The sequence below is a fragment of the Oncorhynchus gorbuscha genome, linkage group LG18 (genome assembly GCF_021184085.1).
Source record: "Oncorhynchus gorbuscha isolate QuinsamMale2020 ecotype Even-year linkage group LG18, OgorEven_v1.0, whole genome shotgun sequence".
NCBI classification, from domain to species: Eukaryota; Metazoa; Chordata; class Actinopteri; order Salmoniformes; family Salmonidae; genus Oncorhynchus; species Oncorhynchus gorbuscha.
The window spans coordinates 150,661-168,396 of NC_060190.1; the positions used below are offsets into that span (position 1 = coordinate 150,661).

At 48.1% G+C, this 17,736-nt stretch overlaps 1 protein-coding gene across 1 annotated transcript; it reads left to right on the top strand.

The window, feature by feature from the left end:
- Positions 1 to 5,418: 5,418 nt before the first annotated feature.
- Positions 5,419 to 16,067, top strand: LOC124003102 (zinc finger protein 2 homolog). Its single transcript, XM_046311156.1, has 6 exons — positions 5,419 to 5,434; positions 6,522 to 7,474; positions 7,932 to 8,130; positions 8,785 to 9,063; positions 12,294 to 12,527; positions 15,549 to 16,067. Exons 1-6 carry the CDS (start codon positions 5,419 to 5,421, stop codon positions 15,941 to 15,943), a joined length of 2,076 nt encoding a protein of 691 aa, XP_046167112.1. The 3' UTR covers positions 15,944 to 16,067.
- Positions 16,068 to 17,736: the final 1,669 nt, after the last annotated feature.

Here is a 17,736-nt window from a genome sequence, read left to right on the forward strand (position 1 = left end):
AAAACTTAGGGGGGTGGGGTGAGAGGGATTACTTAACCTATCCTAGGTATTCCTTAAAGAGGTGGGGTTTCAGGTGTCTCCGGAAGGTGGTGATTGACTCCGCTGTCCTGGCGTCGTGAGGGGAGTTTGTTCCACCATTGGGGGCCAGGGCAGCGAACAGTTTTGACTGGGCTGAGCGGGAGCTGTACTTCCTCAGTGGTAGGGAGGCGAGCAGGCCAGAGGTGGATGAACGCAGTGCCCTTGTTTGGGTGTAGGGCCTGATCAGAGCCTGGAGGTACTGAGGTGCCGTTCCCCTCACAGCTCCGTAGGCAAGCACCATGGTCTTGTAAGCGGATGCGAGCTTCAACTGGAAGCCAGTGGGAGAACGGAGGAGGCGGGGTGACGTGAGAGAACTTGGGAAGGTTGAACACCAGACGGGCTGCGGCGTTCTGGATGAGTTGAAGGGGTTTAATGGCACAGGCAGGAGCCCAGCCAACAGCGAGTTGCAGTAATCCAGACGGGAGATGACAAGTGCCTGGATTAGGACCTGCGCCGCTTCCTGTGTGAGGCAGGGTCGTACTCTGCGGATGTTGTAGAGCATGAACCTACAGGAACGGGCCACCGCCTTGATGTTAGTTGAGAACGACAGGGTGTTGTCCAGGATCACGCCAAGGTTCTTGGCGCTCTGGGAAGGAGGACACAATGGAGTTGTCAACCGTGATGGCGAGATCATGGAGCAGGCAGTCCTTCCCGGGGAGGAAGAGCAGCTCCGTCTTGCCGAGGTTCAGCTTGAGGTGGTGATCCGTCATCCACACTGATATGTCTGCCAGACATGCAGAGATGCGATTCGCCACCTGGTCATCAGAAGGGGGAAAGGAGAAGATTAATTGTGTGTCGTCTGCATAGCAATGATAAGAGAGACCATGTGAGGTTATGACAGAGCCAAGTGACTTGGTGTATAGCGAGAATAGGAGAGGGCCAAGAACAGAGCCCTGGGGGACACCAGTGGTGAGCGCGTGGTGAGGAGACAGATTCTCGCCACGCCACCTGGTAGAGCGACCTGTCAGGTAGGACGCAATCCAGCGTGGGCCGCGCCGGAGATGCCCAACTCGGAGAGGGTGGAGAGGAGGATCTGATGGTTCACAGTATCGAAGGCAGCCGATAGATCTAGAAGGATGAGAGCAGAGGAGAGAGAGTTAGCTTTAGCAGTGCGGAGCGCCTCCGTGATACAGAGGAGAGCAGTCTCAGTTGAATGACTAGTCTTGAAACCTGACTGATTTGGATCAAGAAGGTCATTCAGAGAGAGATAGCGGGAGAGCTGGCCAAGGACGGCACGTTCAAGAGTTTTGGAGAGAAAAGAAAGAAGGGATACTGGTCTGTAATTGTTGACATCGGAGGGATCTGCAGAGAGGGAGGGGGGGCGGAGGATTCAGGAGGGAGGAGAAGGTGGCAAAGAGCTTCCTAGGGTTAGAGGCAGATGCTTGGAATTTAGCGTGGTAGAAAGTGGCTTTAGCAGCAGAGACAGAGGAGGAAAATGTAGAGAGGAGGGAGTGAAAGGATGCCAGGTCCGCAGGGAGGCGAGTTTTCCTCCATTTCCGCTCGGCTGCCCGGAGCCCTGTTCTGTGAGCTCGCAATGAGTCATCGAGCCACGGAGCGGGAGGGGAGGACCGAGCCGGCCTGGAGGATAGGGGACATAGAGAGTCAAGGGATGCAGAGAGGGAGGAGAGGAGGGTTGAGGAGGCAGAATCAGGAGATAGGTGGGAGAAGGTTTGAGCGGAGGGAAGAGATGATAGGATGGAAGAGGAGAGAGTAGCGGGGGAGAGAGAGCGAAGGTTGGGACGGCGCGATACCATCCGAGTAGGGGCAGTGTGGGAGGTGTTGGATGAGAGCGAGAGGGAAAAGGATACAAGGCAGTGGTCGGAGACTTGGAGGGGAGTTGCAATGAGGTTAGTGGAAGAACAGCATCTAGTAAAGATGAGGTCGAGCGTATTGCCTGCCTTGTGAGTAGGGGGGAAGGTGAGAGGGTGAGGTCAAAGAGGAGAGGAGTGGAAAGAAGGAGGCAGAGAGGAAAGAGTCAAAGGTAGACGTGGGGAGGTTAAAGTCGCCCAGAACTGTGAGAGGTGAGCCGTCCTCAGGAAAGGAGCTTATCAAGGCATCAAGCTCATTGATGAACTCTCCGAGGGAACCTGGAGGGCGATAAATGATAAGGATGTTAAGCTTGAAAGGGCTAGTAACTGTGACAGCATGGAATTCAAAGGAGGCGATAGACAGATGGGTAAGGGGAGAAAGAGAGAATGACCACTTGGGAGAGATGAGGATCCCGGTGCCACCACCCCGCTGACCAGACGCTCTCGGGGTGTGCGAGAACACGTGGGCGGACGAAGAGAGAGCAGTAGGAGTAGCAGTGTTGTCTGTGGTGATCCATGTTTCCGTCAGTGCCAAGAAGTCGAGGGACTGGAGGGAGGCATAGGCTGAGATGAACTCTGCCTTGTTGACCGCAGATTGGCAGTTCCAGAGGCTACCGGAGACCTGGAACTCCACGTGGGTCGTGCGCGCTGGGACCACCAGAGTAGGGTGGCCGCGGCCACGCGGTGAGGAGCGTTTGTATGGTCTGTGCAGAGAGGAGAGAACAGGGATAAACAGACACATAGTTGACAGGCTACAGAAGAGGCTACGCTAATGCAAAGGAGATTGGAATGACAAGTGGACTACACGTCTCGAATGTTCAGAAAGTTAAGCTACGTAGCAAGAATCTTATTGACTAGAATGATTAAAATGATACAGTACTGCTGAAGTAGGCCAGCTGGCAGTGGGTGCGTTGTTGACACTACACTAATCAAGTCGTTCCGTTGAGTGTAATAGTTTCTGCAGTGTTGCTATTCGGGGGCTAGCAGGCTAGCTAGCAGTGTTGTTTACGTTACGTTGCGTTAAAAGAACGACAATAGATGGCTAGCGAACCTAGAAAATCGCTCTAGACTACACAATTATCTTTGATACAAAGACGGCTATGTAGCTAGCTAAGTAGCTAGCTACGATCAAACAAATCAAACCGTTGTACTGTAATGAAATGAAGTGAAAATGTGATACAACCTGTGAATGCGACCGGGTAGTTGAGTTCTATACAGAAGACGTTGGCTAGCGTTGGCTAGCTGTTGGCTAGCTAGCAGAGTCACCCGTTGGAGCGACGTGCAGATGCGACCACTCGCTCCAACCGGAACCGGAAGCATGATGTCACTGTTGTAAAAACAAAATGTCAGATATTACACATCAATAAATGGTTTTAGTTCAGTTTAGTTAGGTGTGACTAAAGAGAAGAGGTGTCAGGCAGAAGGTGTGACTAAAGAGAAGAGGTGTCAGGCAGAAGGTGTGACTAAAGAGGTGTCAGGCAGAAGGTGTGACTAAAGAGGTGTCAGGCAGAAGGTGTGACTAAAGAGGTGTCAGACAGAAGGTGTGACTAAAGAGAAGAGGTGTCAGGCAGAAGGTGTGACTAAAGAGGTGTCAGGCAGAAGGTGTGACTAAAGAGAAGTGGTGTCAGGCAGAAGGTGTGACTAAAGAGGTGTCAGGCAGTAGGTGTGACTAAAGAGGTGTCAGGCAGAAGGTGTGACTAAAGAGGTGTCAGGCAGAAGGTGTGACTAAAGAGGTGTCAGGCAGAAGGTGTGACTAAAGAGGTGTCAGGCAGAAGGTGTGACTAAAGAGAAGAGGTGTCAGACAGAAGGTGTGACTAAAGAGAAGAGGTGTCAGGCAGAAGGTGTGACTAAAGAGGTGTCAGGCAGAAGGTGTGACTAAAGAGGTGTCAGGCAGTAGGTGTGACTAAAGAGAAGAGGTGTCAGACAGAAGGTGTGACTAAAGAGAAGAGGTGTAAGGCAGAAGGTGTGACTAAAGAGGTGTCAGGCAGAAGGTGTGACTAAAGAGGTGTCAGGCAGTAGGTGTGACTAAAGAGGTGTCAGGCAGTAGGTGTGACTAAAGAGGTGTCAGGCAGAAGGTGTGACTAAAGAGGTGTCAGGCAGAAGGTGTGACTAAAGAGGTGTCAGGCAGAAGGTGTGACTAAAGAGAAGGGGTGTCAGTGTGGGCAGAAGGTGTGACTAAAGAGGTGTCAGTATAGACAGAAGGTGTGACTAAAGAGTGTGACTAAAGAGGTGTCAGGCAGAAGGTGTGACTAAAGAGGTGTCAGGCAGAAGGTGTGACTAAAGAGGTGTCAGGCAGTAGGTGTGACTAAAGAGGTGTCAGGCAGTAGGTGTGACTAAAGAGGTGTCAGGCAGTAGGTGTGACTAAAGAGGTGTCAGGCAGAAGGTGTGACTAAAGAGGTGTCAGGCAGTAGGTGTGACTAAAGAGGTGTCAGGCAGAAGGTGTGACTAAAAGAAGAGGTGTCAGGCAGAAGGTGTGACTAAAGAGGTGTCAGGCAGAAGGTGTGACTAAAGAGTGTGACTAAAGAGGTGTCAGGCAGAAGGTGTGACTAAAGAGGTGTCAGGCAGAAGGTGTGACTAAAGAGGTGTCAGGCAGTAGGTGTGACTAAAGAGGTGTCAGGCAGTAGGTGTGACTAAAGAGGTGTCAGGCAGAAGGTGTGACTAAAGAGGTGTCAGGCAGAAGGTGTGACTAAAGAGGTGTCAGGCAGAAGGTGTGACTAAAGAGGTGTCAGGCAGAAGGTGTGACTAAAGAGGTGTCAGGCAGAAGGTGTGACTAAAGAGGTGTCAGGCAGAAGGTGTGACTAAAGAGGTGTCAGTATAGACAGAAGGTGTGACTAAAGAGTGTGACTAACAGAAGGTGTGACAGAAGGTGTGACTAAAGAGGTGTCAGGCAGAAGGTGTGACTAAAGAGGTGTCAAGCAGTAGGTGTGACTAAAGAGGTGTCAGGCAGTAGGTGTGACTAAAGAGGTGTCAGGCAGTAGGTGTGACTAAAGAGTTGTCAGACAGAAGGTGTGACTAAAGAGGTGTCTGGCAGAAGGTGTGACTAAAGAGAAGGGGTGTCAGTGTGGGCAGAATGTGTGACTAAAGAGGTGTCAGTATAGACAGAAGGTGTGACTAAAGAGTGTGACTAAAGAGGTGTCAGACAGAAGGTGTGACTAAAGAGGTGTCAGGCAGTAGGTGTGACTAAAGAGGTGTCAGGCAGTAGGTGTGACTAAAGAGGTGTCAGACAGAAGGTGTGACTAAAGAGGTGTCAGGCAGAAGGTGTGACTAAAGAGGTGTCAGGCAGAAGGTGTGACTAAAGAGGTGTCAGGCAGAAGGTGTGACTAAAGAGAAGGGGTGTCAGTGTGGGCAGAAGGTGTGACTAAAGAGGTGTCAGGCAGAAGGTGTGACTAAAGAGAAGGGGTGTCAGTGTGGGCAGAAGGTGTGACTAAAGAGGTGTCAGTATAGACAGAAGGTGTGACTAAAGAGTGTGACTAAAGAGGTGTCAGGCAGAAGGTGTGACTAAAGAGGTGTCAGGCAGAAGGTGTGAATAAAGATGTGTCAGGCAGAAGGTGTGACTAAAGAGGTGTCAGACAGAAGGTGTGACTAAAGAGGTGTTAATTAATATAGTCCTGACCCCAGTCATTATCTGAGTAGTGTGATACTGGTATTGTCCTGACCCCAGTCATTATCTGAGTAGGGTGATATTGGTATTGTCCTGACCCCAGTCATTATCTGAGTAGGGTGATACTGGTATCGTCCTGACCCCAGTCATTATCTGAGAGGTGTACTGGGTGACCCCAGATTACTGAGTGTGTATCGTCCTGACCCCAGTCATTATCTGAGTAGGGTGATACTGGTATTGTCCTGACCCCAGTCATTATCTGAGTAGGGTGATACTGGTATCGTCCTGACCCCAGTCATTATCTGAGTAGGGTGATACTGGTATTGTCCTGACCCCAGTCATTATCTGAGTAGGGTGATACTGGTATTGTCCTGACCCCAGTCATTATCTGAGTAGGGTGATACTGGTATCGTCCTGACCCCAGTCATTATCTGAGTAGGGTGATACTGGTATTGTCCTGACCCCAGTCATTATCTGAGTAGGGTGATATTGGTATTGTCCTGACCCCAGTCATTATCTGAGTAGGGTGATACTGGTATTGTACTGACCCCAGTCATTATCTGAGTAGGGTGATACTGGTATTGTCCTGACCCCAGTCATTATCTGAGTAGGGTGATACTGGTATCGTCCTGACTCCAGTCATTATCTGAGTAGGGTGATACTGGTATTGTCCTGACCCCAGTCATTATCTGAGTAGGGTGATACTGGTATCGTCCTGACCCCAGTCATTATCTGAGTAGGGTGATACTGGTATCGTCCTGACCCCAGTCATTATCTGAGTAGGGTGATACTGGTATCGTCCTGACCCCAGTCATTATCTGAGTAGGGTGATACTGGTATCGTCCTGACCCCAGTCATTATCTGAGTAGGGTGATACTGGTATCGTCCTGACCCCAGTCATTATCTGAGTAGGGTGATACTGGTATCGTCCTGACCCCAGTCATTATCTGAGTAGGGTGATACTGGTATCGTCCTGACCCCAGTCATTGTCTGTTTAGACTTAACATGAACTAACACTATCTTCCCCCATGCAGGAGAAGTCAGGAATCCCAGTTTCTGGCCTGACATCGTGGAGAGGCTTCCTACAATAGGTGTCCCAGACCAATACCATGACAACCACACAGCTAAGCCAATAGGAGTTCTGGACCAATACCATGACAACCACACAGCTAAGCCAATAGGAGTTCTGGACCAATACCATGACAACCACACAGCTAAGCCAATAGGAGTCCCGGACCAATACCATGACAACCACACAGCTAAGCCAATAGGAGTCCTGGATCAATACTATGACAACCGCACAGCTAAGCCAATAGGAGAGGAATGCCAAACTCCATCAACTCTACAGATACACATGAGAACTCACACTGTAGAGAACCAGTCGAAACCGCAGTGCCCTCTCTGCGGGGCAGAGTTCTCTCAGAAAGGCCTTCTGGATGATCACCTGATGATCGCCCACTCCCATGAGAAACCAGAGAAGCCTTACCCCTGTCCAGACTGTGGGAAGAGATTCTCCAGCAAGAGTTACATCAAGATCCACCGGAAGATCCACAGTGGGAAGATCTCTTACCACTGCGCCCAGTGTGATAAGACTTTCCTGTCAGCGGAGGGGCTCAAGAAGCACGAGAGTGCTCACCGAGGAGAGAGACCGTACCGATGCCCTGCGTGTGGCAAATGTTTCAAACAACAATCCCAGCTGACCTGTCACTTCAAGATCCACACCGGAGAGAGGAGTCATCTCTGCTTCCTGTGTGGGAAGAGTTTCGCCAGGGAGTTTGACCTCCGGGTGCATCTCAGAGTCCACTCTGGAGAGAAGCCCTACCAGTGCCACGAGTGTGGCAAGAGCTACAGGTACAGAGCAGGCATCCGGTCACACATGCAGCAGATGCACCCTGGGAAGCCTATAGTGGAACCAACCCCACCCATCCCCACAGGCCCTCGCTACGGCAGTGGAGGAAGTGGTCCTCCTACATCCGTCATCAGAAAGGTATGTGCTTTGGTTTGCTGTGAGCTGATGCTGTCGCTTTCAGGTTTTGTTTTAGGGGGGGGGGTTCACTTTAAAATCTAGAAGTTTATGGAATTGGTTTGGGTTAATGGTTAGAACGGATAGGGGTTTGGTTAAAGTTAGGCATAGATTTATAGGGAGTTTTAGGGAGTCCTTTCTAGGGAGTTTTTCCTAGCCACCGTGCTTCTACACCTGCATTGCTTGCTGTTTGGGGTTTTAGGCTGGGTTTCTGTACAGCACTTTGAGATATCAGCTGATGTACGAAGGGCTATATAAATAAATTTGATTTCATTTAGCCAGCCGCCACTCAAAATCTCCACTTCCTGTTTGACAAGGAACAGAAAGGCAGCCGAGGTTGGACGTTGCCCTGGGAAACCCCACAACAAACATTCTGTTACTACTGACTGTTAACCAAGAATGACTTGTGTTTTCATTGGAGGATCCTGGTGACCAATCCAGCCCCAAAGCCCAGGGTCCTGATCCAAGCCATGGCAGCAAGGCGTCCAGTCAAACACCTCGGTTGAAGGCCAGAGCTGAAGAAGAGGAGGAGGAGGAGGAGGAAGAAGAAGAGGTGAACGTTGATGGTTCGGGTAATTCTGAAGAAGACGACGCCAGTTGGAAACCCGCTCTTCGTCTTGGTAAGTGGAGGTAGAATGTCAACAGAACATCATTCAACTATAGCCTGTTAATTTGGCTGTGTTTTAAAATGGCTCCCAGTCAACAGAACATAATTCAACTATATAGCCTGTTAATTTGGCTGTGTTTAAAATGGCTCCCAGTCAACAGAACATCAACTATAGACTGTTCATTTGTCTGTGTTTAAAATGGCTCCCAGTCAACAGAACATCAACTATAGACTGTTCATTTGTCTGTGTTTAAAATGGCTCCCAGTCAACAGAACATCAACTATAGACTGTTAATTTGGCTGTGTTTAAAATGGCTCGCAGTCAACAGAACATCAACTATAGCCTGTTCATTTGGCTGTGTTTTAAAATGGCTCCCAGTCAACAGAACATCAACTATAGACTGTTAATTTGGCTGTGTTTAAAATGGCTCGCAGTCAACAGAACATCAACTATAGCCTGTTAATTTGGATGTGTTTTAAAATGGCTCCCAGTCAACAGAACATCATTCAACTATAGACTGTTACTTTGGCTGCGTTATAAATTGCATCCTGTCCCCTATATAGGGCTCTGTTCAAAAGGTAGTGCCCTAAATAGGGAATATAGCGTGCCATTTGGGGCGACGGACAATGCATTTGACCTTTAAACCCATTCTCTTTGGTCACACAGCCAAGACCGGTGGCGGTGGTCCCTCTGCATCAGGACCACAGAGAAAACACCGGAAGAAACAACCGGTCAAACGGAAGACCAGCGTCCAAGAAGGCAACCAGAAGCGACCGAAAGCCAAGAGGTTTAACAACCGTCGCTGCTTTAAATGTGGAGAGGGATTCCCCCGGGAATACGAGCTGTTGCTACACCTGCAGACACATCTGGATTACAACTGCTACGTGTGCGGAACGCCGTTCGACAACCAAGAGCTGCTGCGGAGACATCAGGTGGAGCACGCCGGTAAGAGAGCCTGTGATGGAGACGCACAACGGCTTACGTCATGACTGTTGCACTATTGTGCTACAGCCTTTCTGACGGGCTACTAGTGAATTCACTGTGAGTAGGTTGTGCCTCAAATGGCACCCTATTCCCTACGTAGTGCACACTAGGGGGCCATAGGCTCTTGTCAAAGGTAGTGCACCCTGGGGCGGCAGGGTAGCCTAGTGGACTAGTAACCGAAAGGTTGCAAGTTCAAATCCCCGGGCTGACAAGATACAAATCTGTCGTTCTGCCCCTGAACAGGCAGTTAGTTAACCCACTGTTCCTAGGCCAGTTAACCCACTGTTCCTAGACCAGTTAACCCATTGTTCCTAGGCCAGTTAACCCACTGTTCCTAGGCCAGTTAACCCACTGTTCCTAGGCCAGTTAACCCACTGTTCCTAGGCCAGTTAACCCACTGTTCCTAGGCCAGTTAACCCACTGTTCCTAGGCCAGTTAACCCACTGTTCCTAGACCAGTTAACCCATTGTTCCTAGGCCAGTTAACCCACTGTTCCTAGGCCAGTTAACCCATTGTTCCTAGGCCAGTTAACCCATTGTTCCTATACCAGTTAACCCACTGTTCCTAGACCAGTTAACCCACTGTTCCTAGACCAGTTAACCCACTGTTCCTAGACCAGTTAACCCACTGTTCCTAGACCAGTTAACCCACTGTTCCTAGACCAGTTAACCCACTGTTCCTATACCAGTTAACCCACTGTTCCTAGACCAGTTAATCCACTGTTCCTAGACCAGTTAACCCACTGTTCCTAGACCAGTTAACCCACTGTTCCTAGACCAGTTAACCCACTGTTCCTAGACCAGTTAACCCACTGTTCCTAGACCAGTTAATCCACTGTTCCTAGAGCAGTTAACCTAACCTACTGTTCCTAGACCAGTTAACCCACTGTTCCTAGACCAGTTAACCTAACCCACTGTTCCTAGGCCAGTTAACCCACTGTTCCTAGACCAGTTAACCCACTGTTCCTAGACCAGTTAACCCACTGTTCCTAGACCAGTTAATCCACTGTTCCTAGACCAGTTAACCTAACCCACTGTTCCTAGACCAGTTAACCCACTGTTCCTAGACCAGTTAATCCACTGTTCCTAGAGCAGTTAACCTAACCCACTGTTCCTAGACCAGTTAACCCACTGTTCCTAGAGCAGTTAACCTAACCCACTGTTCCTAGACCAGTTAACCCACTGTTCCTAGACCAGTTAATCCACTGTTCCTAGAGCAGTTAACCTAACCCACTGTTCCTAGAGCAGTTAACCCACTGTTCCTAGACCAGTTAACCCACTGTTCCTAGACCAGTTAATCCACTGTTCCTAGAGCAGTTAACCTAACCCACTGTTCTTAGACCAGTTAACCCACTGTTCCTAGACCAGTTAACCCACTGTTCCTAGACCAGTTAATCCACTGTTCCTAGAGCAGTTAACCTAACCCACTGTTCCTAGACCAGTTAACCCACTGTTCCTAGACCAGTTAACCCACTGTTCCTAGACCAGTTAACCCACTGTTCCTAGACCAGTTAACCCACTGTTCCTAGACCAGTTAATCCACTGTTCCTAGACCAGTTAACCCACTGTTCCTAGACCAGTTAATCCACTGTTCCTAGAGCAGTTAACCTAACCCACTGTTCCTAGACCAGTTAACCCACTGTTCCTAGACCAGTTAACCTAACCCACTGTTCCTAGACCAGTTAACCCACTGTTCCTAGACCAGTTAACCTAACCCACTGTTCCTAGACCAGTTAACCCACTGTTCCTAGACCAGTTAATCCACTGTTCCTAGACCAGTTAATCCACTGTTCCTAGAGCAGTTAACCTAACCCACTGTTCCTAGACCAGTTAACCCACTGTTCCTAGACCAGTTAACCCACTGTTCCTAGACCAGTTAACCCACTGTTCCTAGACCAGTTAACCCACTGTTCCTAGACCAGTTAACCCACTGTTCCTAGGCCAGTTAACCCATTGTTCCTAGAGCAGTTAACCTAACCCACTGTTCCTAGACCAGTTAACCCACTGTTCCTAGACCAGTTAATCCACTGTTCCTAGACCAGTTAACCCACTGTTGTTCCACTAGAGCAGTTAACCCACTGTTCCTAGACCAGTTAACCCACTGTTTAGACCAGTTAACCAGTTAACCCACTGTTCCTAGACCAGTTAACCCACTGTTCCTAGACCAGTTAATCCACTGTTCCTAGACCAGTTAACCCAGTTTAACCCACTGTTCCTAGACCAGTTAACCCACTGTTCCTAGACCAGTTTAACCCACTGTTCCTAGACCAGTTAACCCACTGTTCCTAGACCAGTTAACCCACTGTTCCTAGACCAGTTAACCCACTGTTCCTAGACCAGTTAACCCACTGTTCCTAGGCCAGTTAACCCATTGTTCCTAGAGCAGTTAACCTAACCCACTGTTCCTAGAGCAGTTAACCCACTGTTCCTAGACCAGTTAACCTAACCCACTGTTCCTAGACCAGTTAACCCACTGTTCCTAGACCAGTTAACCCACTGTTCCTAGACCAGTTAACCTAACCCACTGTTCCTAGACCAGTTAACCCACTGTTCCTAGAGCAGTTAACCTAACCCACTGTTCCTAGAGCAGTTAACCCACTGTTCCTAGACCAGTTAACCTAACCCACTGTTCCTAGACCAGTTAACCCACTGTTCCTAGACCAGTTAACCTAACCCACTGTTCCTAGACCAGTTAACCCACTGTTCCTAGACCAGTTAACCCACTGTTCCTAGACCAGTTAACCCACTGTTCCTAGACCAGTTAACCCACTGTTCCTAGACCAGTTAACCTAACCCACTGTTCCTAGACCAGTTAACCCACTGTTCCTAGAGCAGTTAACCTAACCCACTGTTCCTAGAGCAGTTAACCCACTGTTCCTAGACCAGTTAACCTAACCCACTGTTCCTAGACCAGTTAACCCACTGTTCCTAGACCAGTTAACCTAACCCACTGTTCCTAGACCAGTTAACCCACTGTTCCTAGACCAGTTAACCCACTGTTCCTAGACCAGTTAACCCACTGTTCCTAGACCAGTTAACCCACTGTTCCTAGACCAGTTAACCCACTGTTCCTAGACCAGTTAACCCACTGTTCCTAGACCATCATTGAAAATAAGAAATTGTTCTTAACTGACTTGTTAAAAAAACTAGGGAATAGGGTACCGTTTGAGATAGACTGTGTGTTTGTTCCAGAGGAGAGTCTGGGTGTGTTCTCTGGTGAGGCAGCAGGTCCAACCTCAGGGCAGCGGCGGGGGAGAGGGAAGAGTACTCACCGATGTCCGACCTGTGGCAAAGAACTATCCGACGCGTCCAAGCTGAAGTTGCACGTGAGAATCCACACCGGGGAGAAACCGTACTGCTGCTCCCTGTGCGGAAAGGGTTTCACTCAGCCAGGGAACCTGAAAACACACATGAAAACACACAGAGGTGAGAGCTGATGCTGATGTTGTGGTTCAGGGTCTTCAGAAAGGATTCACACCCCTTGACTTTTTTCCACATTTTGTTACGTTACAAAGGTGGGATTGAAATGGGTTTAATTGTTATTTTTTTATGGTTAATGATCTACACAAAATACTCTAGTCAAAGTGGGAGAACAATTCAAAGTGTAATTCATAACTTCACCAGGCTCAAAGGGATATTCAGTGTCTGCTTCTTGATGTTTACCCATCAACCAATAGGAGCCCTTCTTTGCGAGGCATTGGAAAGCCTCCCTGGTCTTTGTGGTTGAATCTGTGGTTGAAATTCACAGCGCGACTGAGGGACCTTACAGATAAGTGTATGTGTGGGGTACAGAGATGAGGTAGTCATTCAAAAATCATGTTAAACACTATTATTGAACACAGAATGAGTCCATGCAACTTTATTATGTGACTTGTTAAGCACATTTTTACTCCTGAACTCATTTAGTCTTGACATAACAAAGGGGCTGAACACTTAACTGACTCAAGACATTTCAGCTTTTCATTTTTAATGAATTTATAAGAACTTCTAAAAACATGACGTCATTACTCTGACATCATGGGGTGTTGTGTGTAGGCCAGTCACACAACATCTCACGTGTCTCCATTTTAAATTATAAAAACATGACGTCATTTCTGACAAAAGGCCAGTCACACAACATCTCACGTCTCCATTTCAAATTATAAAAACATGACGTCATTACTCTGACTTCATGGGGTGTTGTGTGTAGGCCAGTCACACAACATCTCACGTGTCTCCATTTTAAATTCTAAAAACATGATGTCATTACTCTGACATCATGGGGGTGTAGGCCAGTCACACAACATCTCACGTCTCCATTTTAAATTCAGGCAGTAACACAACAACATGTGGGAAAAGTCGAGGGGGTGTGAATACTTCCTGAAGGCTCTGTCCTGAAGGCTCTGTCCTGAAGGCACTGTACTGAAGGCACTGTCCTGAAGGCACTGTACTGAAGGCACTGTACTGAAGGCACTGTACCGAAGGCACTGTACTGAAGGCTCTGTACTGAAGGCACTGTACTGAAGGCACTGTACTGAAGGCTCTGTACTGAAGGCTCTGTCCTGAAGGCTCTGTACTGAAGGCTCTGTCCTGAAGGCACTGTCCTGAAGGCACTGTCCTGAAGGCACTGTACTGAAGGCACTGTCCTGAAGGCACTGTCCTGAAGGCTCTGTACTGAAGGCACTGTACTGAAGGCACTGTACTGAAGGCTCTGTACTGAAGGCTCTGTCCTGAAGGCTCTGTACTGAAGGCTCTGTCCTGAAGGCACTGTACTGAAGGCACTGTACTGAAGGCTCTGTCCTGAAGGCTCTGTACTGAAGGCTCTGTCCTGAAGGCACTGTACTGAAGGCACTGTACTGAAGGCTCTGTCCTGAAGGCTCTGTACTGAAGGCTCTGTACTGAAGGCTCTGTCCTGAAGGCACTGTCCTGAAGGCTCTGTCCTGAAGGCACTGTCCTGAAGGCTCTATACTGTATGTTGAGGTGGTGATAGGACGATGAATATGAGGTTGAACATGTTTTGAAAATGTCCCTATCAGGTTTATGTGAAAATACAGCTAAACGTTGATATTTTCTCAGTATCTTTTGGCAGGTTTATGTATGCTGTTGTAAAAGTAGCTGGGTGCCAGTCTGTTTGTGCTGACATGCCAACTCCCTCATTGTCACATCCAAACAATGACAGCAGTGGAGTACAGATAGATCTGGAACAAAGGCTACGGACAGCTTATTGGTCTGAAGGACTTGACTTAACACTGGCTGTATGTCCCAAATGGCACCCTATTCCCTACATGGTGCACTACATTAGACCAGGTCCTATGGTACCCTGTTGCCTACATAGTGCACTACATTAGACCAGGTCCTATGGTACCCTATTCCCTACATAGTGCACTACATTAGACCAGGTCCTATGGTACCCTATTCCCTACGTAGTGCACTACATTAGACCAGGTCCTATGGTACCCTGTTCCCTACATAGTGCACTACATTAGACCAGGTCCTATGGTACCCTATTCCCTACATAGTGCACTACATTAGACCAGGTCCTATGGTACCCTATTCCCTACATAGTGCACTACATTAGACCAGGTCCTATGGTACCCTATTCCCTACATAGTGCACTACATTAGACCAGGTCCTATGGTACCCTATTCCCTACATAGTGCACTACATTAGACCAGGTCCTATGGTACCCTATTCCCTACGTAGTGCACTACATTAGACCAGGTCCTATGGTACCCTGTTGCCTACATAGTGCACTACATTAGACCAGGTCCTATGGTACCCTATTCCCTACGTAGTGCACTACATTAGACCAGGTCCTATGGGTACCCTGTTGCCTACATAGTGCACTACATTAGACCAGGTCCTATGGTACCCTATTCCCTACATAGTGCACTACTTTAGACCAGGTCCTATGGTACCCTATTCCCTACATAGTGCACTACATTAGACCAGGTCCTATGGTACCCTGTTCCCTACATAGTGCACTACTGTTTTAGAGCTCTAAGGGCCCTGTTCAAAGGTAGTGCACTATATAGGGCATGGCTCTCCAAACTCTGTTCCGGGAGATACCCTCCTGTAGGTTTTAATGCCTGTTTCTGCAAAGAAACTCTCCTGTATGTTTTAACTCCAACCCTGGAGCAAAAACCTACAGGAGGGTATCTCTCCAGGAACAGGGTTGGGTTTAAAATCTACAGGAGGGTATCTCTCCGGGAACAGGGTTGGATTTAAAACCTACAGGAGGGTATCTCTCCAGGAACAGGGTTGGGTTTAAAACCTACAGGAGGGTATCTCTCCAGGAACAGGGTTGGATTTAAAACCTACAGGAGGGTATCTCTCCAGGAACAGGGTTGGAGTTAAAACCTACAGGAGGGTATCTCTCCAGGAACAGGGTTGGAGAGCCCTGATATAGGGAATAGGGGTCCGTTTTGGGGCCACAACCTAAATGTCAACCTTTTATCGTCCCTGCAGACGGGACCCCCAGTTTGTTGTCTGCTGGTGGGTTAGGTCCCTCTACATCAAGAGGTCCTGAACACCACCAGGAGAATCACACCGTCGCCGCATCAGCGGCTCAGGAGAACTTCAACTGTCCAGATCAACCGCCAGCGCAGAAACACATGACGTCTCAGGACAGCGGAGAGAAGGCCTCTTTCTTCTGCTCGCTGTGTGGGGAGCAGTTCTCTGAGAAGGCACAGTTGGAAGAACACCGATTGGCTCACAACAACAAGAAGCCTTTCCCCTGCCCCGACTGTGGCAAGAGGTTCCGCAGTAATTACTACGTTAAGATCCACATGCGAATGCACACCGGGAGAGGCCTTACCAATGCACCGAGTGTGGGAAGGGCTTCATCACAGAAGAAGGGCTGAAGAAGCACGAGAGCGCTCACCGGGGAGAGAGACCCCACCTCTGCCCCGAGTGCGGAAAGAGATTCAAGCAACAGTCCCAACTTACGTGTCACTTCCGTATGCACACCGGACAGAAGAGCCACCTCTGCTCCGTTTGTGGGAAGAGTTACTTCAGAGAATTTGACCTCAAGGTTCACCTCAGAGTCCACACGGGAGAGAAGCCCCATCAGTGTGAGGAGTGCGGGAAGAGTTTCTACTATCTACAGGGGCTCCGGCAGCACCAGAGGACCCACGCTCCCAAGCCCATCGGACCGACCCGCCAGCTAGGCAGGCCTAAGCAGTCGTCCAGCGTGGACATACCGAACCAATCACCCAGGACGGGAAGGCCCAGGCCAGCTCCTAGAGTAGAGAGACCTATGCCTCTACCCAGAGTGGAGAGACCCATGCCTCTAGGCCTACCTAGAGTTGAGAGTGATCTGGAGAGGCCCATGCCTCTAGGCCTACCTAGAGTTGAGAGTGATCTGGAGAGACCCATGCCTCTAGGCCTACCTAGAGTTGAGAGTGATCTAGAGAGACCCATACCTCTAGGCCTACCTAGAGTTGAGAGTGATCTAGAGAGACCTCACTGGCAGTACTGGCACCTTTAAATGGGGAATCTTCCATTTTCAACGGCGATACAATTATTGGAGGACCAAAACAAGTCGATACCGATTAATCGGACGATTTCTATATATATATATGAGTGTGGTAATATTTGTAATAATGACAATTACAACAATGCTGAATGAACACTTATTTTAACTTAATATAATACAGAAATAAAATATATTTATTCTCAAATAAATAATGAAACATGTTCAATTTGGTTTAAATCATGCAAAAACACAGTGTTGGAGAATAAAGTAAAAGTGCAATATGTGCCATGTAAGAAAGCTAACGTCTAAGTTCCTTGCTCAGAACATCAGAAAGCTGGTGGTTCAACATTCCCAGTTAAGAAGTTTTAGGTTGTAGTTATCCTAGGAATTACGACGCGTCGACCATTTCCCTCTCTACCATTTGTATTTCATATACCTTTGACTATTGGATGTTCTAATAGGCACTTTAGTATTGCCAGCCTAATCTCTGGAGTCGATAGGCTTGAAGTCATAAACAGCGCTGTGGTTCAAGCATTGCTAAGAGCCGCTGGTAAACGCAGTAAAGTTTGAATGAATTCCTACGAGCCTGCTGCCTCCTACCACCGCTCAGTCAGACTGCTCTATCAAATATCAAATCATAGACTTAATTATAATATAATAAACACAGAAATACGAGCCTTTGGTCATTAATATGGTCAAAACCGGAAACTATCATTTTGAAAACAAAATGTTTATTCTTTCAGTGAAATACGAAACCGTTTCGTATTTTATCAAACGGGTGGCATCCCTAAGTCTAAATATTGCTGTTACATTGCACAACCTTCAATATTATGTCATAATTATGTAAAATTCTGACAAATTAGTTCGCAACGAGCCAGGCGGCCCAAACTGTTGCATATACCTTGACTCTGCGTGCAATGAATGCAAGAGAAGTGACACAATATCCCTAGTTAATATTGCCTGCTAACATTAATTTATTTTAACTAAATATGAAGGTTTAAGAATATATACTTCTGTGTATTGATTTTATTAAAGGCATTGATGTTTATGGTTTGGTACATTCGTGCAATGATTGTGCTTTTGTTAAATCATCCCATGTTTGGCGAAGTAGGCTGTGATTCGATGATAAATTAACAGGCATGGCATTGATTACATGCAACGCAGGACAAGCTAGTTAAC